At 41.1% G+C, this 27,055-nt stretch overlaps 1 protein-coding gene across 1 annotated transcript; it reads left to right on the top strand.

Annotated features, from left to right (window-relative positions):
• Nucleotides 1-4,041: 4,041 nt before the first annotated feature.
• On the top strand, nt 4,042-26,095 carry LOC133100874 (17-beta-hydroxysteroid dehydrogenase type 6). Its single transcript, XM_061205370.1, has 5 exons — nt 4,042-4,064; nt 16,717-17,043; nt 19,193-19,451; nt 23,160-23,323; nt 25,787-26,095. The coding sequence occupies exons 2-5, from the start codon at nt 16,731-16,733 to the stop codon at nt 26,002-26,004; spliced, it is 954 nt and encodes a 317-aa protein (XP_061061353.1). The 5' UTR covers nt 4,042-4,064; nt 16,717-16,730; the 3' UTR covers nt 26,005-26,095.
• Nucleotides 26,096-27,055: the final 960 nt, after the last annotated feature.

The following is a 27,055-nucleotide window of genomic DNA, read 5'->3' as shown; positions in this document are numbered from 1 at the left end:
TAAAAGTTATTCATCTTCCCCCTGGTCAGGGAAATTCTGCATGCCACGAGGTGTGGCCAAAAAAAAAAAAAAAGTTATTCGTCTTCCATTTTAATTCAGTTTTGGTTAAAATTATAATAAAATATTGATCATATCTGTATTTGATGAGAAGCCTTGGGAGTGAATAATATTGTTGAAACAAATTGAAAATTTGAAGTACTCCTGTGCTAGTTATTTTCCTCCTCAATAAAATAAAAGAAGATTAATGTTTTGTTGACAGAAGAGCATCATAAACAAAGGGAGACTATCTAGGTGGAGCCAAGGTCATATTTCAGTTTATGATAGGTTTTATCACTTGCTATCATCAACTACTGAAAAGTAATAAAGAGTACCCTCATATTTGTTTAAATGACAAAGTTTTAGTTTAATCTCACAGGAATGATTCTTTTAACCACAAAGCAAATGATGACTTCAAAGCTGATAAAACATGTGTTATAGGATATTGCAATTGTTTTTTAATCAATATGATGGATATAATATATGAAATTGAATTTTTCACCTAAGCTATAAATGAACCTAGCAGATTTTTGATAAGTTACCTGCCAATATACATATTGTATAGGTTTTCTTGTTAATCATAAAGCTATATACTGTTGGGATCTAGCTTCCTCCTTGCAGACTGCTTAAAATAAAGGATGGCAGATTCAGATCAAAACACAGTATCAAACCTTGTTCCTCCACAGGAATTTGGATTTGTCTGAAGACAGTGGGGAGTCTTGGAAGGCTTTTAAACAGGGGAGAAACATAATCAGAATTGTGTTTTAGAAGTAAACTCTGGAGCCCTGTAAAGGGCAAATGGAAGGGGAAAGAGCAACCAGAGGCAGAGCAATCCCAAGAAACTGTTGCTGGAATCCAGGGCACAAATACTTGTGGCCTGAAGTAAGGCAGTAAAGTAGAGATGGATGTGATTGTGTGGACATAAGTGACTTAAGAGATATTACTAAGAATTAATATTGATTTGATGTGGGGGATGAGGAAGTGGTCTAGGATGATTTCCCAGGTTTCAGGATTGGGCAACTGGTTGGAAGGGGTTGTTTGGCACCTAGTGGGCAATCATTAAATGTGTTGAGTATTTGTTGAATACGTGTAGGGATAGGAAATAATGTGAAAATAAGGAGAAGGATCAGATTGCACTGAATCATCATTATTTCAGTTTTGAAAAGTTGAGTTTGAGTTGCTACTGTGATACTCCCTAAGCTCTCTATGCTTTTCTTTCATAGCCCTCATCACAGTGTGTAATTATATATTTATTTGTGGGGATATATATTTAATGTCTATTTTTTCCTACTAAAATAATAAGTTCTAAGATTTCAAATATCATGTCCATTTTACTCACCTCTATTATCTCCAGTAACTAGCATTGGACCTAGCACATAGTAGGAACTCTATGTTTATGGAATGAATGGATGAATTCAAGTGGAAGATGCCCAGCAGGTAGTTGGATATGAGGAGCTAGATGTCAGGAGAGGTCTTGACTGAAGGCAGAGATTTGCAAGTCATTAGAACTCAGATCAGGGTTGAAGCTGATGATGACTGAGGTCCCCAAACAAGGAGGGTGTGTACAGTGAGAAGAGAGGAAGGGCCAGGATAGAACTCTTAAAGATATTGACTTTAAAAATTGGGTAGAGGAAGAGAAACCAGCAAAGGACAATGAGAACAAATAGGAATAGAAGCAGGAGAGTTAGGAGAGTGTGATTTCATAGGAGCCAAGAGAGGAGAGAGTTGTGAAAGGGTGCTGAAGGATTCTGATACCAGTTCCACTGTGGGGCATGGGTGTGTTTCCCCACACATCCAAACCAATTCTTTGGATTCCAGCCTAGGTGTCCTACAGTTCAACTCAATTCTGACACTATCTATCCAGAGATAGTGTCAGATTCCACAGGTTAAGGGTTCAGTCCCACAAGACTCCCCCGCCCACTTCAGATGCCAATTGCAAGCCCAGGTTGTTACCTGTGCTTCTGACTGATTGGCTTTAAATCGAAGGTTCCCACGACTCCCTCCTTGGGTTTGATTAATTTGCTAGAGCGGATTAGGACACGAAGCAGCTGCAGCTCTTTTTTTTTTTTTTTTTTTAACATCTTTATTGGAGTATAATTGCTTTACAATGGTGTGTTAGTTTCTGCTGTACAACAAAGTGAATCAGCTATACATATACATATATCCCCACATCTCCTCCCTCTTGCGTCTCCCTCTCACCCTCCCTATCCCACCCCTCTAGTTGGACACAAAGCACCAAGCTCATCTCCCTGTGCTATGCAGCTGCTTCCCACTAGCTATCTATTTTACATTTGGTAGTGTATATATGTCCATGCCACTCTCTCACTTCGTCCCAGCTTCCCCTTCCCCCTCCCTGTGTCCTCAAGTCCATTCTCTATGTCTGCGTCTTTATTCCTGTCCAGCTGCAGCTCTTTTGGAAAGGTGTCTGACAGCATTAAGGCTGAGAGCCCCAGTTTGCAGAAGCTGATCTCAGGTTGGCAATCTAAAAGGGGACTCTGCTTCCCCGCTCCCTGACTCCAGCAGAGGCTCCAACTTACTCAGAGGATGGGGGCTTTCTACTTTTTTTTTTTTTTTTTTTAAAGATTTATTTTTTTATTGATTGATTGATTGCTATGTTGGGTCTTCGTTTCTGTGCGAGGGCTTTCTCTAGTTGCGGCGAGTAGGGGCCACTCTTCATCGCGGTGCGCGGGCCTCTCACTATCGCGGCCTCTCTTGTTGCGGAGCACAGGCTCCAGACACGCAGGCTCAGTAGTTGTGGCTCACGGGCCTAGTTGCTCCGCGGCATGTGGGATCTTCCCAGACCAGGGCTCGAACCCGTGTCCCCTGCATTGGCAGGCAGACTCTCAACCACTGCGCCACCAGGGAAGCCCGGCTTTCTACTTTTAATTTTGGCTGTAACAGATCTGATTCTCCAGTTGAGCAAGAATGACACTGGTGAGAACTGTGGTCTTGGCACAAAGGAGTGGAGCAGCCTGGACTCTGACCACAAGAGGGCGGCGTTGTGAAGGAGGTGAGGAAGCGGTGGGGGGGGGGTGGGCAGCGTGGGGGAAAGGAAAGGAACCCTGCCCAGTGGGGATTCATGAAGTCCTCTGAAGTCTCCAGGACGGGACTCTTCCTGAGCAAATGGTGTGTGTTTTGGGTTGGGGTAAGATCTGTTTGGAGAAAGGTTTTTTTAATAAATTTATTTATTTATTTATTTTGGCTCTGTTGGGTCAGGTCTTCGTTGCTGCGTGGACTTTCTCTAGTTGTGGCGAGCGGTGGCTTCTCTTGTTGCAGAGCACGGGCTCTAGGCGTGCGGGCTTCAGTAGTTGTGGCACGCAGGCTCAGTAGTTGCGGCACACGGGCTTAGTTGCTCTGCAGCATGTGGGATCTTCCCGGACCAGGGCTTGAACCCATGTCCCCTGAATTGGCAGGCGGATTCTTAACCACTGCACCACCAGGGAAGTCCCGAGAGAGATCTTTTAAAAAAAATTTTTTTTAAGTTAAAAAAAAATTTTTTTTAAAGTTCTTGATTATGGTTTTTAATTTTCTTAAAAGACCCTTCAACTTTGATTTCTGAAAGAAATTTCATCGCCATTGTGTTCTCTGCTTTTTTGATCTTTATTCTTTCGGAGTTTGAGAAAGTATTGTTTAGAAGTTGAGAGTGATTTTATACTTATAAATAGGACCCCCTGGGTATGCTCTGTAAATTGGAATTCTTGACAGTGTGGAAAACCAGCTCTTTTATGGTAATGCGGGAAGCTGTGGGGTAAGTTTGTGAACTTTTGGGTAAGCAAAAGCGGCCTTATGTAATTAAGTCCTGAGAACTGTGTTACTGAAGCTCTGTGGTCTAGTTTGTGTCCTGCCCTAACCCTACCCCCATCTCCTACTGTGAGCAAGCTCTTTGCAGTGGGAGTGGCGAAATTGTTTTTTCTTTCTTTTTTTTAACCCACGTGACCAGTAAACAAGGGTTTAATAGTCCCATTATTCCTTCTCACTTGTTACATTTCTAATCCTGTGGAGAACAGAGAAGAAGTAAAATTCCAAAGGTAGGTGAAATCTGATGTAGATTCCCAAACAAGAATTCCTCAGGTAACATTTTTCCTTTCTCTTTGTGGAATCTCATATACTGATATGAAATGAAGTATGATATATATATATGTGTGTATATATACATTTACTATATTTCATATATATCATATTTAATATATGTGTGTGTGTATATATCTATATATTTATGCCAGTACAAGGCATCAGCTGCTGGAGTATTTGCTAATTTTTTCCCCCTTGGCAGAGGGATTGAGTCAGCTTTTGGGATGAGACTGAGGTTGGAAAATCTGTTAAGTTTTATGCTTGGACAATGTAGCATCTTCAAAAAGAGTTTGAGGTAACTTATAGTAAAAGACATATATACAAAAAAGTTATTAAAATGCAAATGGAAACATAAAAAGAAATAGAAAATCAAAGTGATGAAAGAGGAGAGAAGAAAAATTGCTGTCTACAAGGACTAATAGAATTACTGTGATTGAACATTAAATTTGGCCTTAAACTTCTAATATGTAGAACTAGATAATTTAAAAATAATCAATAGTATACTATTTACTTAGAAAAGACAAAATCTTTCCTGGTACTAAATGTATGACAGGATTTATCATGTGGGATCTTGCACAGTGTATAGATGCATAGTGTTCTTGATAAGAATTTTATAACAAACACAGAAGTGATTTTCTTCACACTGTTTCTTTTCTTCTTCTCTTTTTAATCAAAGCGGTATTTTTATTTTTCTAATTTGAGTTGAGAACACACAGGTGGATGGTTCAATGAATTTTCACAAAATTAGTACTTCTGTTACAGCCACACAGGTCAAGTAATAGAACATTATGAGCACTGTAAACAACCCACTAATACCTTTCTCAATCGTGGACCCCTACCTCCTCCCCAAAGGTAACCAGTAATCTTTTGTAGCAACCTAGATTAGTTTTGTCTCTTTAAGACTTTGTGTAGATGGAATAATGTAGTATGTGTTCTTTTGTGTCACAATATTATGTTTATGAGATTCATTCATGTAATTGTGTGTAGCTATAGTTTGTTTTTGTCACCGTATAGCATTCCATTACATGAACATATCTCAACTTATTTATCCATTCTACTCTTTGTGCATGTTTGGGTTGTTTCCAGCTTTTGGCTATCACAAATAATGCTGCTGCAAACCCATCTTATGGTGTACATATTTTGTTGTTGTTGTTAAATACCTAAAATGGAATCTATGGGTATAGGGAAGGTGGATCTTTATCTTCAGTAGATAATGACAAACTGTTTTTTTCAAATTGATTGAATAAATTTACTCTTTCAATAGCAGTGCTTGATTGTTCTTGCCAACACTTGATATTGTCAACCTTTTTCAGTTAAAACATTATGGTGGGTGCATAGTGGCATCTAACTGTGATAAACAATTGTTGGCTTGAGTATGTCAACTGAAAGAAAAACACACAATGTAAGAGCTGTGAGTTGAATTTATTCAAGGTCTTACTGAGGACTATAGCCTGGGACTAGAGCCTCTCAGATAGCTCTGAGGAACTGCTCCAAAGGGGTAGGGGGAGAAGCCAGGATATGTATGATTTTGGCTAGGGAATGTGTGTAGTCAAGCATACATCTTGGTAAAAGGTTACTACTAATCATGAGGATCAGATATCTTAGTTAATGATTTTAGTGCTTTTCTCTGTATGAGAAGATGCAAGAATCTGGGTTCATTAAAATTTTCCCCCCTAAGATATCTCTGTCTATCTAAGGCATCTGTTTTTCCAAAGCATAGAGTGCCTTATCACATTTTTCATCCTGAATTCTTTTCAGGGTGTACTGCCGGTCAGTGACTGCAGAGGCTAATGACTTGATCCTTGTAGAACTGGATGGTGGGCAACATTCTTTGTTTTAAAGTAACACCTAGTCTGTATGCCCAATGTGAGAACAAAGAATGTCACGATGGATCTATCGGTCCATGAATCCGTGTGCTGTTTATAGACTCACTCTTAGGATCCGTGACTAGACTGATTGGAGCTTACAGACAAGCCCAGGTCTGAAGATTTAAAAGAAGGGAATAAAAGCTATTCTTTACCTTGCCATGTGCCATAGTGTGGAGGGAGAAGTCCTCTGCCTGAGACTGAAGAAAGTCAGGGTGAACCAGTATGGCCCAACGTCGTGATAAAAAGCATATAGAAATGACTAAGGATGTTGCTATACCTGGAGTTGCACATATTGTGAAAAAGTGGAAGTGGTAGGGCTCAGGGATAGAGGCCCAGAATGGCAATAATAAAACAACAACTACCAAAATAATACTAATAATATCTAACAATTACATAGTGCTTTACACGCATTAACTCATTTAACTCTCCCAACAAATCACTGAAGGGTTCTTTTCCCATTTTGAAGATGAGCACACAGGTAGAGAGGTTAATTCACTTGCCCAAGGCCACACAACAAGTAAATGGTAAAGCCTGATTTGAACCCAAGTAATCTGGCTTCAGAATCCATGCTCATATTTCTATGTTATCCACAAAGTCAGGGTTGGGGGCAGGGGAACTCATGCAGAGAGATTCTTGGAAAGGAATAAAAGGAAAAGTAGGCAGGGAATTAGCCAAGTAGTCTCATTGGTATCATAACAGACTCCAAAAAAATTGTTCTGAGAAATGGAATATGTTCTGCACTGTTGCTGAAGAGGAAAATCATGGAAGCGTGAAACACCTCCAGGTTTGGATATGAGAGTCTTCAGCACACCCCAAGCACAATGACTAGGTGGGGAGGCCCAGTTTAGCAGAGAGCCTAAAGCACTGAGGATTGCCAATCTCCCTAGGCCTTTCCCTTGGTTTTCCCTTTCATTTTCACACCTGTGTCAGGTCTTTATGGTTGCTCTACTGAGAGACAGATGACATAGTATCATGGCTAGTTTCTGTTGGGTTTCCAGGTTGTAGAGAAACCAATCAGGGGTAGTAGTCAATATTAACATTTCTAATATCCGTACCAATGGCTTGTGACCCTATGTTCACCCCAGGTTCCAAGGCAACCAGAGAGGTCAATTCATGGGGCCCCAAACCTTCCTGCTTCCTCCCTGGGGCCCTGTCACTGACCAAGACCTGGGCTGGTGAGGATGGGATCTGGAGACTGATGATGGGGAAGGAGGAACAAAGAAGGGACATCCTGGTGGGTGCTTAGGCAGAGATTAAGCCATCTCTACTTCCTCCTGGAGGCCCTGGATACTTCCTACTTCCCCACACCTTTTTATACCTTTCTTTCCTCTTCCCCTAGACTCTCCTTTTTTTCCCCATACTTACATTGCCCCATCCACAAAAATAAATACCCTTCCCTTGGAGAAGAGCTCACTCTGCTAAGTGGGGAGAGCAGAAAGGGAATCTCAGGCTGGGGGATGGCCAGATGACCTCTATAGTTCATTGTAGATAGTCCCAGGATGAAGTCTCCAAGACAGAATGGGCCAATGACTTCACTGTTGGTAAAGAAAAGTCTCAGGGGAAACACCTACAGAGTCATGTTTGGATTTGAGCATCTTTATCCCAAGGAGGTGGCTCAGTGAAGACACCTGCTAAGCAGAGCTCAGCTCTCAGGATTGCCCATCCCTCTGAGGCTTCTCTCAGGCTTTCCCTTTCTTTCTCCCAACCTCCTTCATGTTGTTCTAGTTGTTCAGCCTCAGGACTGATGACACAGGTGGATTTTCCCCCACTTCTTTGCAAACAGCCATTCTAACATGAAGTGATAGGTTTGATTTGCATTTCCCTGATGATTAGTGATGTTGAGCATCTTTTCATGTACCTGTTGGTCATTTATATGACTTCTTTGGAAAAATGTCCATTCAGATCCTCTGCCCATTTTTTAATTGGATTTTTTTTTTTTACTATTGAGTTTTATGAGTTCCTTATATATTTTGGATATTAACTCCTTAACAGATATATGGTTTGCAGATATTTTCTCTCATTCTATAGGTTGCCTTTTCATTTCGTTGATTGTTTCTTTCGTTGTGCAGAAACTTTCTAGTTTGATGTCCCACTTATTTTTGCCTTCATTGCTTTTGCTTTTGGTATCATATCCAAAAACATTGTTGCCAAGACCAATGTCAGGGAATTTTCCCCTGTGTTTTCTTTTAGGAGTTTTATGGTTTCAGGTGTTACATTTAAGTCTTTAATCCATTTTGAATTAATTTCTGTGAGTGGTGAAAATAGGGTCCAATTTCCTTCTTTTACGTGTGAATATTCCACCACCGTTTATTGAGGAGATAATCCTTTCCCCACTGGCTTCTTTATCAGATATTAGTTGACCATATATGTGTGGGTTTATTTCTGGGCTCTTGATTCTGTTCCATTGGTCAATGTGTCTATTTTTATGCCAGTACTATATTGCTTTGATTACTGTAGCTTTGTAGTATAGTTTGAATTCAGGAATTGTGACGTCTCCAGCTTTATTCTTCTTTCTCAGAACTGCATTAGTTGTTCAGGGTCTCTTGTGGTTCCATAAGAATTTTAGGATTGTTTTTTCTATTTCTGTGAAAAATGCCATTGGAATTTTGATAGGGATCATATTGAATCTGTAGATGGTTTGGGTAGTATGGACATTTAACAATATGAATTCTTGGGACTTCCTTGGTGACACAGTGGTTAAGAATCCACCTGCCAATGCATGGGACATAGGTTCAAGCGCTGGTCCGGAAAGCTCCCACATGCCAGGGAGCAACTAAGCCCGTGTGCCACAACTACTGAGCCTGCGCTCTAGAGCCCACGAGCCACAACTACTGAAGCCCGCGCTCCTAAAGCCCGTGCTCCGCAACAACAGAAGCCACCGCAATGAGAAGCCCTCGCACCAAAACGAAGAGTATCCCCCACTCACTGCAACTAGAGAAAGCCCACGTGCAGCAACGAAGATCCAACGCAGCCAAAAATAAATAAATAAATAAATAAAAGAAAAAACCCAAAAAAGTAACATGAATTGTTCTGATTTATGAATATGGGATATCTTTCCATTTGTTTGTGTCTTCTACAGTTTCTTTAGTCAAGTCTTGTAGTTTTCAGTGTATAGTTCTTTCACCTCCTTGGTTAAATTATTCCTAAGTATTTTATTGTTTTTGATACTATGGTAAATAGAATTTTTCTTTTTCTTTTTCAGATAGTTCATTGTTAGTGTATAGAAATGCAACTGATTCTGTGTTTCTTTTTTTTAATCCTGAAACTTTACTGAATTTTTTCATTAGTTCTAACAGTTTTTTGTGGAGTGTTTAGCATTTTCTATATACAAGACCATATTATTTGCAAATGGAGACAATTTTACGTCTTCCTTTCTGATTTGGATGCCTTTTATTCTTTCTCATGCCTGATTGCTCTAGCTAGGGCTTCTAGTACTACATTGAATAGGAGTGGTGAGAGTGGGCTCCTTGTCTTGTTCCTGATCTTAGAGGAAAAAGCCTTCAGTCTTTCACCATTGAGTATGATGTTAGCTGTGGGCTTGTCATATATGGCCTTTATTATGTTGAAGCATGTTCCTTCTATACCCAATTTGTTGAGAGTTTTCATCCTGAAAGGATGTTGAATTTTGTCAAATGCTTTTTCTGCATCTATTGAGATGATCATATGATTTGAATCTTTCATTCTGTTAATGTGCTATATCACATTTATTGATACATTCTTGTGTATATTCAACCATCCTTGCATCTCAGGGATTTGAAACTGGGAATTTTCCTAGGACTATCCCATCTAATTACTAGGTCCTAGGACATCTGCCTCTTGCATATTTCAAATTCTTCCCTTCCTGCTCATACCTGTTTCATGTTCAACTCTTCTGCCTCCTGTCTGTCTTTGCTCAGATGTTGCTTTCTCAGTGAGGCCTACTCTGATCACCATATTTAATGCTGCAAACTGCCCCCCCTTCAGCCCTCTTGATCCCCCTTACTCTGCTCTTTTTCTTTTTTTTTGGTTGTGAGGTGTGGCATGGGGGATCTTAGTTCCCCGACCTGGGATCGAACCCATGCCCCCTGAAGTGGAAGCATGGAGTCTTACCCACTGGACCGCCAGGGAAGTCCCTGCTTTTTTTCTTTTTTCCAAAGTGCATACCCTCTTATAACATATTTATTATGTCTATTTTATTTATTTAAAAACTTTATTGAGGTATAATTCACACATACAATTCACCCATTTAAAGTATACAATTCATTAGCTCTTAGTATATTCACAGAATTGTGTGACCATCACTACAATCAATTTTAGAACATTTTCATTACTCCCAAAAGAACTCCCTTACACTTCAGCAGTCACCCTCCCTACTTTCCCCCAACTCCCCCAATCCAGTCCTAGGCAACCACTCACCTACTTTCTGTTTCTATAGGTTTGCCTATGCTGGAAATTTCATATAAATTGAATCATACAATATGTGATCTTTTTCAACTAAGCATAATGTTTTCAAGGTTCCAGTGCAGCTATACCATTTTACGTTGCCATCAGCAGTATATGAGTGGTCAGCACCTAACAGTGCCTGACACATAGTGGGTGCTCTAAAAATGTTGATTGAATGCATAAATGACAAAATTCAGGACACAATCTACATTATTTTTTATTTTTTATTTTTGGCTGCGTTGGGTCTTCGTCATGCAGGCTTTCTCTGGTTGTGGCGAGCGGGGGCTACTCTTCGTTGGGGTTGCACAGGCTTCTCATTGCGATGGCTTCTCTTGTTGCAGAGCACGGGCTCTAGGCACGTGAGCTTCACTAGTTGCGGCACGTGGGCTCAGTAGTTGTGGCTCGTGGGCTCTAGAGCACAGACTCAGTAGTTGTGGCACACGGGCTTAGTTGCTCCACGGCATGTGGGATCTTCCCGGACCAGGGATCGAACCCGTGTCCCGTGCATTGGCAGGCGGACTCTAAACTACTGTGCCACCAGGGAAGTCCTGCATTCTTTGGTATGCCAACCAAGGGCTTTCATGATCAGGCCCCTACCTGTCTTTCCAGCATCACCTCTTGCTACTCCATGGCATATAGCCTTATAAACCTCTGTGCCGTCTCCCATCCTGTTCCTGCTGCCTGAGGTATGCTTCTCTTCATTCTGCTTAGTGCGCTGAGCTTCTGTTCACCTCTAATGCTACCTCTTCCATGACACCTTAGGCAAAAATAAGCACTTTCTCTTGCTTTCCTTTCCACATTTTCTTAATAATTTATTTCTAGTTTTATATCCCCCACTAGTTCTGTGAGCTCCTTAAGGGTAGGCACTAGGTTACACTCATCTCTGTATTCTCAGCACTTACCCAGAACTTGGTGCAGATTTGATATTTAATAACTGCTTGTTTCAGTGAACGAGCAGAGGAAATAGCAAGAGCAAAGCCCTAGAGGCCAAAATACACTGGCAGGTTTGAGAAACAGTTTCCTAACTAGACTGCAAGCTGACATCTGTGAGATGGACTATAGTGGAGGGCCTAGAAGCATCTGGTGAGGCGTTTATCCTGTATTTGGTGGACCACTGGGGACTGCTGAAAGGGAATGGCATGACAGGGCTTGAGAAAAATTCATCCAGCAGTGGTGTGTAGAATGAACTGGAAATGGGGAGATAATTTAGGAGGCTTTAGGCCAGGTAAGAAGAATGAAGGTAAAAACCAAGGTAGAATGTAAGGAAGGGCAGAGATGTAAGAGATAATATTAAAGAATCTCTAGGGTTTGGAACGTGACTGAATATGAAGAGTGAGGAAGATGGAGGAGCCAAAGACTAGTCAAAGGCTTTGTACCAGGTACCAGGCAGAATGGTCAGGGTGAGTAAGCACAGTCTTGGCTTACACTTGCTTCTCTGTGTCTTCGTGAAGTTAGACACTTTCTAAATATCTATAGAGAAGGAAAAAATTTGTAGAAACACTTACTATGTATTATATTATAGTTGCTACTTTGAAGAAAAAGAAAAATAATGCAGGAAATAAAATGGTGATGTACAACCATAGTTGATCAATTGGGTACAGTGGCACTGTTTTCTGAATATATATTAAAAACAAACAGGCTCTTCCAGAAGTGGTAACTGTTTATTCAGTTCAACTATATACTGGACCAAAGCCCTGAAGTAGGTGCTGTGTGTAAAGATGAATCGGTCACAGAACTACCCCAGGAGTACCAGTCCAGTTGGAGAGATGAGCTACACAGGAGAGGTATGAATAGATTGTTATGGGAGAGCAGACCTGCTGTTGATAATTCAGAGATGGCTTTATATGGAGGAAGTGTGATTTGCTGAGTCTTGCAGGACAGGTAGTATACTGACATGCATAGATGAGCAAGAAGGGCATTTCAGGCAAAGGGAATGGTGAGACCACAGATCTGGAGCATGGAAAGAGCAGAGCATGAATAAATGGAGAGCAGCAGGCTGTTTGGTTTGGATGGAACATAGGCCATGTGAGTGGGAGGAGCGGGAGATAAGGTTGAGGCCCAATCATGGATTAAGATGATTTAGATTTTATTTAGTAGGTTGGATGTTTTTCAGTTAGTGACATCAACAGAGCTGTGCTTTGGGAAAATTAACCAGACAGCACCATGTGGAGGAGAGGGGAAGGGACTGACACTGTGGGGATGGTGAGAAGGCGTCTATGATAGGCCAAGCAAGAGGTACTGAATGTTGAAGGCTTGAACAATGGATGTGGCCATAGGAATGAAGGGGAGGGGACAGGTGCTCCAGATACTAGAGAGCTAGACTCTACAGCCTCGTCTCCTGAGGGAATGCATGGGGCAATGAAGAGGAAGTGTCAGAGCCTTAAGACTAAAAAGTAATACAAATAGAAATTGGGAATACTGGAGGAGAAGCAGTTTTAGGAGAAAATATGATGTGTTCTATCTCGGATATATTGAGTTTCTGGCTACACAGCTGGCTGGAGAGTACTTAAGGAAATTAGAAACACAGGACAGAACCTCAGAAAATGGTCAGGTCAAGGGATACAGATATTTGAAATAGTCAAGGCATAGTCAAGTCATATCTCCAGGTATTTGATTAATGTTCACTTTTGGCTCACGTTTTCGGATTCTGCCTGGCCTGGCATATTTCTCCTGCAGGTTTAGTCTTCTTGCTCTGTGATGGTTGAATAGTAATACCTAGAGAGGCTGTGGGTTCCAAGCTTCTTCCTAATAGGGGAAATGGATTTTCATCTTTGACTGGCATCAGGAAATTACCCTTTTAGTCAGTAAACAGGCAGGATGAAGCTCTCTCTGTTACTACAGTGCACCAGAGAATGACAGTTGGGCAGAACAGAGGCAGCTGGCTAGAGAACACAGAGCTCTCAGATTGGAGAGAGCAGAAAGCTTGGGGGAGGGGAGAGAATAGGGAGGTGGGGGGAGGGGGAAAAGGAGAGAAAGAGAAGAGGAGGGAGGGAGTATTAAATGTCTCTATCCATTCTTTTCTCCCCTTCACTGCCTCCTCTAATTTTATTCCCCTATACCCTTAACAATTCTGGACCCAAGTACAAAAAGCAATTCTCTGCAACACCAGCTAGGTGTCCCACAATTCAACTCAGTTCTGACACTAACTACCAGGAGACAGCATCAGATTCCATAGGTTAAGGGTTCAGTCCTACAAGACTACCCTCTTCACCCCTCACTTCAGACACCAGTTGCAAGCCCAGATTATCATCTGTGCTTCTGACGGACTGGCTATAGATTGGAGGATCCAATGACCCCATCCTTGGGTTCGATTAATTTGCTAGAGTGGCTAACAGAACTCACAGAAACATTTTACTTATCAGATTACTAGTTTATTAAAAAAGCATACAACTCAGGAGCAGCCAGATGGAAGAGATGCTTAGGGCAAGTTATGGGGAAAGGGCGCAGAGCTTCCACGCCCTCTCCAAGTACACCACTTTCCCTGAATCTCCATATGTTCACCTGGAATCTCTCTGAACGCTGTTCTTTTTGGTTTTGATGAGGCTTCATTACTTAGGCATAATTGATTTAAATCATTAGCCATTAGTGATTAAACTCAATCTCCAGTCCCTCTCCTCTCCCTGGAGGTGGGACTGAAAGTTCTAACCAGTTCGGCCCAGTGTGGGACTCTACTGGCAGTCTTTGCTCAAGGACCCTCATCAGCCTAGCTGAGACTTTCTCAGGGCTGAACTGTAGTTAAAGTTCCTTCCTTTTAATTCCTTCTTTCTTCTCTCTCTTCTTTCAGAGGTGTCAGACATGTATTGGCACCTATTCCTGCACTTTCCCCTTTTATTCTCTATAGGTTGTTTCCCTCAATGAGTCCCTTGCATGTCTAGTTCTGTCTTGGCATCTGAACCGACACACAGGGATATTGACAGGACCTGCCTTATGGGGCTGTTGTGAGAATTCAGTAAGTTAATATATGTGAAATGCTTAGAACAGGGCCTGATACACAGCAAGTGCTATGCAAGCGTTAGCTGCTTTTGTTATTATTTTATTATGCTTTAGATCTCAAGTTATATTTTACTCTCACTAGGAAACTTCTCAGATTTCCCTGGACTGGCTTGGAAGCCTCTCCTGAATGCTCCAACAGTATCCTGCCCTTACTTCTATTATGGTTGGCCCTCCATATCTACGAGTTTTGCACCTGCAGATTCAACCATCCACAGATCAAAAATATTAGAAAAAAAATTTCCAGAAATTTCCAAAAGGCAAAACTTGAATTTGCTGCATGCCAGCAACTATTTACATAGCATTTACATTGTTTTTATAACTAATTATCGATACATAGCATTTACATTGTGTTTACGACTATTCCATAGCACTTAGATTGAATTAGGTATTATAAGTAATCTAGAGATGATTTAAAGTGTACGGGAGGATGTTCATAGGTTATATGCAAATACTATGCCATTTTACATAAGGGATGTAAACATCTTCAGATTTTGGTATCTGTGAAGGGTCCTGTAACCAGTCCTCTGTGGATACCAAGGGACGACTGTATATGGCATTGTTTTCTTGTCAGTCTTTACACTTAGACTGTGAATTCAATGAATAATGGAACCTTGTTTTGTTCACTTATGTATATCAGTGCCTAACATCATGTCTGACTCATAGTAGATGTTGAATTGATGTTTGTTGAATGAAGATGATGGTTCAGTGGAGGCTTAACAGATGAGTATTATTTGTCAAGTGGATGAGAGCTGGGAAAGAAGGAATTGTAGAGAGAGTTGTATACTGAGGCATGAAAAGCCTATACTGTGTGGAGTACTGCAAGGTGCTTGTTATGACTAAAGAGTAGGGTGCAAAAGAGGTGTGGTAAAAGAGAAAGCTAAGAAGGAAATCAAGGGCCAGAGCACTGGGAAGACCTTAAAGCCAAGCTAAGGTAGGCATTGTGTAGGCCTTACGATGTCCTACTGGGCTCACACCCATCTTTGACCTCTACCTATGACTTTATGAGTCATATGTTAGTTCAGCCAACAACTATGGATTGCCCCAAATGGTGGATGTTTCTCTAGAACTACATATAGAAAGGTAGGCATCTCTGAACACTCATTTCAATAATGCATCTGATTGGTCTATATTTACAAACTGCTTTGGCTGCAATGTCTCACCCAAACTGCTGGGTCTCTTAACTAATCTCTTTGCCTTCATCCCACCCCTCCCTGTTTAATCCATCCTCCACTCCCACTGTGAGACAGATCTTTCTAAAGCTAAATCTGGACATCTTAGTCTTCAGTTCAATACCTTCTAATGGCACACCCTTGTTGCCTATAAGATAACATCCAGATTCCTTAGTGTGACCCACAGGACCCTTCCTAGTCTGGCCCTTCACTACCTCATCTTCCATTTCTTCCTCCGTGTGCTCTCTGCATCACCTGAACTTCTCATAGGTATCAGGAAGTTTTATGCTGCTCACCACTCCATTCATGTACACACTATTGCTGCCTGGAATGTCCTTTTATCCTTGTCCACTTTTTTTTTTTTTTTTAGAATTTTATTTATTTTTTTATACAGCAGGTTCTTATTAGTTATCCATTTTATACATATTAGTGTATATATGTCAATCCCAATCCCCCAATTCGTCACACCACCACCCGCCCCGCCACCTGCCTTGTCCACTTTTTGAACTCTTAACTATTTTGTTGGAAGTAGTTCCAAAATCACTGCTTCTGTGAATCTGTTTCTAACTTTGCAGGCAGTGGGTCACCCTCCTTTATAGTCTCATTAGACTGTATATACTTCTGTTTGGCACCTACCACATTGCAGTGCATTTGTTTGGTTACTTCCCTGACTCCCCCCTCTAGACTGTGGCTAGAGGGTAGGACCAAGTATTAGTTAATACAGAGTCCCAGCACTTAGTGCAATGCCTGGCACGTAGTCAATACTCAGTGAATACTAGTTAAAGAAAAAAGGAAGGAATAAAATGAAAGCTCTTCTTTTTCTTTTCTTTTTATAAAAAATTATTTATTTTTGGCTGCGTTGGGTCTTCGTTGCTGCGCGCGGGCTTTCTCTAGTTGCGGCAAGAGGGGGCTACTCTTGATTGCAGTGCGCAGGCTTCACATTGCAGCGGCTTCTCTTGTTGTGGAGCACGGGCTCTAGGCACGCAGGCTTCAGTAGTTGTGGCACGCAGGCTTCAGTAGTTGTGGCGCACAGGCTTAGTTGCTCCGCAGCATGTGGGATCTTCCTGGACCAGGGCTTGAACCCGTGTCCCTGCATTGGCAGGCGGATTCTTAGCCACTGCGCCACCAGGGAAGTCCCTCTTCTTTTTCTTTTGAAGGAGGTCCCCTCACCATGTGGCTGTACCTGGCGGTCCTTGTGGGCCTGTACTACCTCCTGCGCTGGTACCGGGAGAGGCAGGTAGTGAGCCACCTCCAGGACAAGTTCGTCTTCATCACGGGCTGTGACTCGGGCTTCGGGAACCTGCTGGCCAGGCAGCTGCACCTGCGAGGCTTGAGGGTTCTGGCTGCGTGTCTGACGGAGCAGGGGGCCGAGCAGCTGAGGAACCAGACGTCAGACAGGTTGGAGACGGTGATCCTGGACGTCACCAAGACTGAGAGTATCGCTGCGGCCACTGAGTGGGTGAAGGAGCGTGTGGGGGACAGAGGTATGGAGAAGTATTTTCTTCTTTCATTTACTTAGGAATGAAGATGTTAAAGTTTTATGTGTATATATATATATATTATATATATATAATCTCAAAAGCAGGGCTTGAAAAGCTGGCTTTGTCATTTGAAGGACAGTTGTGATGTTCTGCAGTGTTTCATTTCCTTAACAGTGTTTACATTGAAAAATGAACCCAGTAGATTTGAGGCTGTTATCTCACCTTGCAAGTGGAGTATTTACAACCGCAATTCTTTATGTCTGAAGAATTTTCAAGGTGTTCTTAAGAATCTGATTCTTCTTCCCTTGGCTACTATCTAAAATATAGACAGCCCTGGAAGTCAGCCTTTGGTCCTCTTCTTTTTTTAAAAAAAGTTTTCATTTTATTTTACTTTTTCTAATTAATAGACTGTATTTCTTAGAGCAGTTATAGGTTTATAGAAAAGTTGAAAAGTACAGAGTTCCCATATACAAACAACCCCCCTCTTACAGTTTCTCCTGTTATTAATATCTTGCATTGGTGTAGTACATTTATTACATTGATAAACCAATATTGATACATTATCATTAACTAAAGTCCATAGTTTACATTAGGATCCACTTTGTGTTGTATGGTTCTATGGGTTTTGCCAAGTGTAAAATATCCTGTATCTACCGTTATACTACAATATAATGTAGAATAGTTTCAGTGCCCTAAAAATCCTCTGTGCTCCACCTATTCATCTCCTCTGCTCTCCCCACCTCCCCCCAAACCCTGGCAACTATGCAGCATTTTACTGTTTCCATAGTTTTGCCTTTTCCCAAATGTCATGTAGTTGGAAGCATATTGTATGTAGTCTTTTAGACTGGCTTCTTTCATTTAACAACATGCATTTAATGTCCCTCCATGTTTTTCTGTGGCTTGATAGCTCATTTCATTTTATCACTGAATAATATTCTATTGTATGTACCACAGTTTGTTTATCCATTCACTTACTGAAGGACATCTTGGTTGGTTTTAATTTTTGGCAATGATGGATAAATCCTCTTTTCTAAGTTTCATTTTCTCTGGATATTATCCAAATCCTCTTTGATCCCCTTCTTTTTCCTCCACTTGTTTTATGATTCAATAGATCCTGATAATTGGACCTCTTAAATATATATTCATCCTAGGAGTTGCAAACTAGTAATAAAATTGTTTTGTTTGGATTGAAGAATGTTTTCTTTAATTTACTTTAAATTAGAAAATTGACTTTAAAATATTACTCCTACCTGAGGATGTTCTTGACTCTAGAGTCAGGAGTTATGGGTAGTTATAGCCTCTGTGCTGTGCACAGTGGTTTATTTCTACTGTATTGTTATTATTATTTTTATTGTTTTCCCATCTGTTAGAGAGTGTGCTCCTTGAGGACATGGACCTCTCTTACCCATTATTGTATTTCCAGTTTCCGACATATTGTCTGGTACATGTTAAGGGCTCAACAAATGTTGAATGGACCCTAGTTACCCATAGTTTAACCTATTACCTTTTTGTCCTTGATTTCTAAATTATTTCTTCCCTGAATTCCCAACTACTTGCTGGCTTTCTCATCTGGAAATTCTGCTGGAACCTCAAACTCACCAAATCTAAAGGAGGAAGGACTCTTATTATCTCATCGCCACCAAATCTTCTTTTCTTTTTGGTCCTTGGGGCTGATTCTTCCCTCCTCCCCCCATCACCAGAGCTCAAGATAGGCAGTTTTACTTTCAGTCCTTTGGAAGTCCTTTCTATCTCTATCCCTAAAGTGATAGTGTAGCCATTTAGGATTCCAGTTTAATGCAGAAAGTGTCTTTTATTAGACTCCCTACCTTAGGTGGGCCCTGGACTTCATGTCTTCTTATTGTATATGTTTTTTGATGCTATAAGTACTAAAGTTCAAATTCACACTGGTTGGCAAATTCCCTCGAATCAAAAGCTAGTGTCAGGGTTCTGTTTATCCTCTCTGGATTCGTGCCTTCTCTTAGTTTTTGGCCTGACCTTCCTTTACCTTCTTAGTGATAGATGTGTTTAAGAAGATTGAAAAAATATGTTTTGTCTAGCATTTTTAGTTGTCTTCAGCAGGAAGATTGATCAAGGTAGAAGTCTGTCGTTTTTGCGTGAAACTGAACTCCTGCTTTGATTTTTATTGTTTCAGGGCTCTGGGGTCTGGTCAACAATGCAGGCACTTTTCACCCACATGGCTACACTGAGTGGCTGAAGATTGAGGCCTATATGAATACCCTCAAAGTGAACCTCATTGGTTTGATAGAGGTGACCTTGAACATGCTTCCCTTGGTAAGGAGAGCACAGGGGAGGATTGTCAATGTCTCCAGCATTCTGGGAAGAATTGCTTTCTTTGGAGGAGTCTACTCTTCCACCAAATATGGAGTGGAAGCCTTTTCAGATATTCTGAGGTAACTCTCAAGTTAAAACAAAAGCAACTACTGAGCACTTAAATATGTCTCAGACACCATGCTAGTCACTTTCACCTACATTATCTGTTTTTTTAAATTTTTAAAATTAAAAAAAAATTAATTTTTGTCTGTGTTGGGTCTTCGTTGCTGCGCGCAGGCTTTCTCTAGTTGCGGCGAGCAGGGGCTACTCTTCGTTGTGGTGCGCGGGCTTCTCATTGCGGTGGCTTCTCTTGTTGCGGAGCACAGGCTCTAGGCACGCAGGCTTCAGTAGTTGTGGCACGTGGGCTCAGTAGTTGTGGCTTGTGGGCTCTAGAGCGCAGGCTCAGTAGTTGTGGCACACGGGCTTAGTTGCTCCGTGGCATGTGGGATCTTCCCGGACCAGGGCTCGAACCCGTGTCCCCTGCATTAGCAGGCAGATTCTCAACCACTGTGCCACCAGGGAAGCCCGGCAGGTGGATTCTTAACCACTGTGCCACCAGGGAAGTCCCAGCAGGTGGATTCTTAACCACTGCGCCACCAGGGAAGCCCTCATCTGCATTATCTTATTTCATCACTTCCAAAATCTGATGTGTAGGTATTATAACTAGTCTGTTTTATACAGGAAACTGAGGCTCAGATTTTGGTATCTTTCTCAAAGTTCAGCTGCAACGACCATGATTTGGCAGACCTGTGTTTTGACCCCAAGTCTCTGTCTCCTGTCACCACATCACATTTTAACTCTCAAGATTTATCCTTAAGAAAATTTCATTTCTGAAGAGAGGATGACTGTCTTCTTTCCTCCTTAAAGTAAACCTGTCCTCGTTTCTTCACAGTGACTCTTTCTGGTGCTCATCTGCTTCTTACTAACTTTTTCCATCCCTTTACTCTGTATATCTTTTCTTTATCTAATAGCTTCTTTTCTTTCTTATAGCTTCAGTTTGCCACAATCCCTAATCGCCCTGCCTCTACCTCCTGGTTTTTTAAAATACATCATTTCAGCTTCATGCCCCTCTATCAGCTGCTCCTTCTTTTTATAGTCCCCCTTATACTTTAATTTCTGAGACAGAGATTCCTACTGGCTGAGTTCATTTTTTGTGTGCCGGGTGACACCACATCATGTGATATTTTTTGCACTTATTATGTGTCAGGCACTGTTGTGAGTACTTTCCATCTAATAAATCATTTAATTTTCATGGCAACCCAATGAGGAAGGAATTATTTTGTCTTTATTGTATTGACTATATCTAGGGAAACTGAGGCACAGAGGTTCAGTAATTTGCCAAGGCCATATAGGTAATAACAGGCAGAGTCACTGTCTAGTCCTGAGAGGGGCTCCGCTCCCATCAAGTACCATTCCTGGTCCAGTCAGCTATAGACATGAGGGTGCAGTCACATGGTACAAAATAGTGCTGCACAGACTCTCCTTTAGCAGGGGCTGACTCTAGGGCAGTTTCACTTGGAAATGAGCTATAAATATTATAGGCACCATGTATTAGCTTCCTATGGCTGCTGTAATAAATTACCACAAGTAATTTATGGTGTATGGTGTCCTACAACAACACATATTTATTCCCTCACAGTTCTGGAGTCTAGAAGTCTGAAATCAGTATCACTGGGCTAAAATCAGTTGTTGACAGGGCCATGTTCCTTCCGGAGGCTCTAGGAGAGAATCCATTACTTGCCTCTTCCAGCTTCTGGTGGCCGCCAGCATTCCTTGGCTTGTGGCCACATCACTCCAATCTCTGCTTTCATGATCACGCTGCCTTCTCTTCCTCTGTTGGTCTTCAAATCTACCTCTGCCTCTCTTATAAGGGTAGTTGTGATTGCATTTAGGATACACCCAGATAATCTGGCACAATTTTCCTATCTCAAGATCCTTAACTCAATCAAACTTGCAAAATCTTTGCCACATAAGGTAACATTTACAGGTTCCGGGGATTAGGACCTGATATCTTTGGGGGCCATTATTTAGCCTACCACATGCCATGACTGGTATATATCTAATACATTGTGCATATATTATCTGCTTAGGAAGGGAGTAGGGAAATAACCGTGGACACTACATGAGTTGTTACTATGTGGCAGGCACCTTGCCTGGCTTTCTGCCTACCCAACATCCTGTCTACTTCCACAGGGCTGCTGCCTGCTGATTTACTACCACTCATGACTCTTGGACTCCTTGACTCATTCCCAGACCAAGAGCAAAGATATGCCCTTCCAACCTTTAAATCACTAATTCCTTTAGAAAATTCCAGCTTGCCTTAATTGTGCTAAGGATAAACAGGAAAAGGAAGTTTTGTCCCACATTTGAACTGGAGTTTTAGAGGGGCTGGAGATGTTGTGGTGTGTTGGGAATCTGTGAGAAAGCTGCAAGGGGAAGTGCAATGTAGAGGGCTGAAGCACCCCTGGCTTGCGTAGCCCCTCCTTCTTCCCCAGCGCACACAGGCACCTGGAGAATCATTTTCTGAAGCTCTGACTTGGAAGGTTTTAGGTTTTGGTTTGACAAGGGAGGCTTTTCCTTTAGAGCAGTGGTTCTTAACTTTTAGCATGCTTCAGAGCCACCTGAAGGGCTTGTTCAAACAGATTATTGGTTCTCACCCCCAGAGTTTCTGACTGTAAGTTTGGACTGGGGCTCAATAATCTGCATTTCCAACAAGCTCCCAGATGCTGATGCTGTTGATCTGGGGTCTACACTTTGAGAACCACTCATGGCTTTAGAAGCTCATGGTGCTTTATGTTTTACATTCTTATGGACCATGGTTCCAAACATTTCTCCTTGACATCAGCTTGGGCTTCATCTTCTCGAGCAAGGCTGCTTGAACCTCTAGATCAGGGAACACCCCTCATCCCTGTCCCTGGAGTACTGAGAGAATACCTCTCACATGGTGCACCATGTCATCTTACTTTACTTGGTGAAGGCAGCACTTAGCACAGTACCTGGTACATACACAGCTCCTGATAAGTATTTTTGGAACTGTTTTTTGAACTAACCCGAATATTCTGGAATGACCAATGGCCTGTAATTGTAATGCCCACATCATATTCCACTAATGGTCTCTTGCAGTCTTTGAACACACTGTAATTTTGCACAGCCCCCTGCTCTGTGTGTGCAGTTTCTGCTGCCTGGTATTCCATTCCACCTCTTTCCTCACTGGGAAATTTCCTCTTTATCCTTCGAGGCTCAACTGAAACATTTTCTCCTCACTGAAGCCTTCTCTGACTCTCTCAGAGAATCTACATCCTCCTCTCTACTTACGTAGCCCCTTGAATACCTCTCCTTTAAGTTCTTTTGAATTGTATTGCAATTATTTGCTTACTTGTCAGACTCACCCACTGTGAGCTTTTTGGGGTGGTGAACAGAGTCTTAATTTACTGAGATTGTGCATGTAAAACACTTAGCACAGTAGATGCCATAAAAATGCTAATTTTCTTTATTATTCCTTATATTTTTCATATTTGCAGTGTATAGCACATAGAAACTTAATGACTGTTAAATGAGTGGGTGTGGGATTGAATGGTTATGGTAGTTTGTATAATCATGTCCCAATTGTTGCATCTAGGGATGTTTAAAATTTTATTTTTTTCCTTTCCATTTCTTTATTCTTTAAAATATTCAGTAAAGGTGTTTTTATAACTATTTTTTGTTTTGTTTTGTTTTTTCCCTGAGAACATTGAAATTGTGGTATCTTTCAATCAGAGGAGTTAACTTGAGGGCTTTTTTTTTCCTAGGCGTGAGCTTCAACATTTTGGGGTGAAAATCAGCATAGTTGAACCTGGCTACTTCAGAACAGGAATGACAGATATGCAGAAGTCCTCAGAGGCAGTGAAACAAGTCTGGAAAGAAGTCCCTGTGCATATTAAGGAGTCCTATGGACAGAAGTTTTTTGATACCTGTGAGCTTTTCTTTTGATGGTATAATGGATAACCTTGCATGAGAAGGGCAAAGAGGGTTGGTGGAGAATGATTGGTAGATCTTCTGAGAAAAAAGCTCCTTAAACAAAGCTTCCCAAGACAAGAAGGGTTCAGGAAGGTCCCAGTGCCTTCATGGTTGGCTTGGTGATGGCTGTTGAGGCTGAGGAAGAGGCCATATAGGCAGCCTACGGCCAGGGCCTGCCCTGCCTTGTCACCTATGAGCCTGGCCACCTGAGCACCAGGGAGGTATTACATAGTTAGAGGCATGGAGCCTCTAGAGGGTCCTGGGAGGGGTTGCCCCTCCACAGTTTGTCAGGACTGGTGTGGGAGGCCTGCTTAACTAAAGTTCAGCCTTCAATATTATCTACCCTTTGGGTAACAGCCTAGCCACAAACTCCACGTTTTATTGTGAGGGGAGGGAGGGTATATATAGGTGGGGAGAGGTAAGTGAGTTAGGACCGGATTTGCAGGGCCCTATTGGCCATTCCCAGAGGCTAGACCTCATGTGCAGGCCATGGGAGCCTTGTAGGAGTGAGATGATTTAATTTTGTGTAAGAATGCCATTCTGATGATCTGGAGGAGGAGGCAGTTTTGGGGGAACAGGGAAGGCAGTCCTCTAAGTAGAATTAAGTCATGCACACTGTGTGGGTCTGCACCTTCCTGGGGGGAAGGGATGCATTTTCTTCACACAGAGAAGTCAGCAGCTTGCCAAGGGCAAAGGGAGCAGCTCTCTTTTCCCTTTCACAAAAAGGCCCTGTGGTGGGTAGCAGTAGCCCTGTCCCTGGCTTTGGGTGATACTGCGATACAGAGAAAAGAAGGGGGATGTGCAGACAGAAGAGTCCCGACCTACAACCCTGTCTTCTGGGTGCATCAGGCCTAAGAGGGTCACCATCAACAGAGGGGAGAGAAACTGGAACAAGAAAAGGCTGACAGAAAACTTCCTCAGCCTCTCAGAACTCAAGCTAGAGAACTACAGTTCCTAACATGTCAGGGGCACAGCCATTGTTCTAAGCTCTTCTCCACCTAAAGTTTTAAACTATTAGGGAATTCATTTCCCCTTGCGAGTACATGTAGTTTGGCAATAGAAATCAAAGGAAAATAGAATTTACTAAGAAGTGACCATATGTAAAAGGAGGGATATATGTATTTCATGATTTAAGGAGTTGAAATTGTTCATATACTTGTCCATGGATCAGAATAATCTAGATCAGTGCTGTCCAACAGATATATGAGAGCCACATATGTAATCTTAAATTTTCTAGTAGCTACTTTTTAAAAAAGGAAAAGAAACAGGTTAAATAAATTTTAATAATACATTTTATTTAAGACCAATATATCCAAAATACTATCATTTCAACATTTATTATCAATATAAAAGCTATTAATAAGATATTTTATATTCTTTTTCCCATTAGTCTTTGAAAATTGGTGTGTATTTTACACTTATAGCACATCTCAACTTGCATGCTAAATTTTCCTAGGAGGTACTTCTTCTGTATTTGTATTAATACAATTTATGGTTACCAGCAGCATTATTCATAAGAGCCCCAGAGTGGAAACAATTCAAGTGTCCATCGACTGTTGAATGGGTAAACAAAATGTGGTATAGCCCTACAATGGAATATTACTTGGCAATTAAAAGAAATGAAATACTGATCCATGCTATGACAGGATGAACCTTGAGAATATTTTGCCCCTGAAAGAAGCCAGTCACAAAAGACCACAGTGTATGATTCATTTACATGAAATGTCCAGAAAAGGCAAGCCATAGAGACAGAAAGTAGATTGGTGGTTGCCTAGGGCTGGGTGGGTTGTCAGGAAATGGGAGTGATTGCTAATGGGTATGGGGTTTCTTTTTGGGATGATGAAAATGTCCTGAACTTAGATTGTGGTGATGGTTGCACAACTCTGGATATACTAAAAGTCATTGATTTGTAAACTTTAAATGGATGGTTTTTATGAATGTGAATTATCTCAATAAAGATGTTAGAAAATTTCCAGTTGAAAAAGTAGATTCACATACCTATATTGTTCCAAACATACTTAAAAGTTTTCCAATAACAGAATTGAGTTTTAAAATTAAAATTAATTAAATTAAAAAATTCAGTTTTCAGGGAATTCCCTGGCAGTCCAGTGGTTAGGACTTGGCGCTTTCACTGCTGGGGCCCAGCTTCAGTCGCTGGTCGGGGAACTAAGATACCGCAAGCTGTGCTGCGCGGCAACACCTCCCACCCCCCAAAAATTCAGTTTTCAGTCATACTAGCTGTATTTTAAGTGCTCATTAGCTGCATGTGGCTAGTGGCTGTTATAGTGGGAAGCACAGGTCTGATTGGCCTAATCCTTGTGGCAATTAAATGTAGTTAGACTTCTGTGACTGCATACAACAGGATCTTAAAAATATAAGCAATAAGATTGCTGACCGCCATTTTTCTTTTTGTATACAGATCACGATCTTCTGAAACAAGGGATGTTGAGTTGTAGCACAAACCTGAACCTGGTTACTGACTGTATGGAACATGCCCTGACATCTGTGCATCCCCGCACTCGATACTCAGCTGGCTGGGATGCTCAATTTTTCTTCATCCCTCTATCTTATTTACCTACATCACTGGCAGACTACATATTGACTAGATCTTGGCCCAAACCAGCCCAGGCAGTCTAAAGAAAACTAGTTGGTGGCTCTTGAAATGAAGAAGACAAAAATCTGAAATTGATTGTTAGTGTCCCAATAATCTTTATGTATCATCTATACTTTTTGTAACAATAAGCTTTCTTGCCTAAACTCATTTATCTGGCACCATCAGAGAACCAATAGGTTTTTATTCCAGATATCCAAAGCTTACTCCTTTAGGTGATGAATCTTTACTATTTTAACCATTTTTTGATGATAGTATTTCCAAAATGCATCAATCTTCCTTGCCCTATTAAACAGAGTAGACCGGAAACAATTTAGCTTGTTTTGATGTTATTTTTTAATGTAAAAGAATAGCTGTTCTGTGCTGTGATAAACTATTGCTCAGGGACTATTGAGAAATGTGGGTCTGTTTATCCTTAACTTGAAATGGGTCTATACTTTGGTACTTTTAATAAATGTTTAATTTTGTTTTCTCCTCCCTATTTGCCAGCTGTTTTGGGATATATTTCTTCCTTATTTAAAAAGAAATGATTTTTAATTTTTAAATCAAAATAATATACACATACATAGTTAAAAATTCAGTTAATACTCAAAAGCTTAAAAATGAAAACACAACAAACAGTTTACCACCTTCATTGCTGTTCCTCAGAGGTGAATGCTTTTGACTTTTAGCTATTTTTTCTGGTATTTACTGCTATATTTCTGAATAATATACTTCATACAGTTTTTCTTGATTTATTAATTTTAGATATTCTCAATTAACTTCCTGTTAGGGTAAATGAGAATTTAGCTTTTTACACCACTTTCCTGACCATTTCCTTTATCCCCATATTTCTAATATAATTTTTATCACATTTCAGTTAAATTAATAGTGTTTGCATTATTAGCAGGTGAATTTTTTTGTTTTTCTTGGAGTTAATTATTACCTTGCTTTTTCTTTTTTTTTTTTTTGAGCCATGCTGAGGCTTGTGGGATCTCAGTTCCCTGACCAGGGATTGAACCCAGGCCATGGCAGTGAAAGCCTGGAATCCTAACCACCAGAGAACTCCCTACCTTGCTTTTTTATTTGCATAATTTT

This window comes from Eubalaena glacialis, chromosome 11 (assembly GCF_028564815.1).
Source record: "Eubalaena glacialis isolate mEubGla1 chromosome 11, mEubGla1.1.hap2.+ XY, whole genome shotgun sequence".
In the NCBI taxonomy this organism is placed as follows: Eukaryota; Metazoa; Chordata; class Mammalia; order Artiodactyla; family Balaenidae; genus Eubalaena; species Eubalaena glacialis.
This window is presented reverse-complemented; position numbering and strand designations above follow the sequence as displayed.

Bases quoted from the DNA above. Each gene is read 5' to 3' on its own strand.
- LOC133100874 (XM_061205370.1), top strand. From the start codon at position 16,731: ATGTGGCTGTACCTGGCGGTCCTTGTGGGCCTGTACTACCTCCTGCGC. The intron at 17,044-19,192 runs GTATGGAGAAGT...TTATTGTTTCAG, and splicing joins GGAGCGTGTGGGGGACAGAG to GGCTCTGGGGTCTGGTCAAC. The intron at 19,452-23,159 runs GTAACTCTCAAG...TTTTTTTCCTAG, and splicing joins GCCTTTTCAGATATTCTGAG to GCGTGAGCTTCAACATTTTG.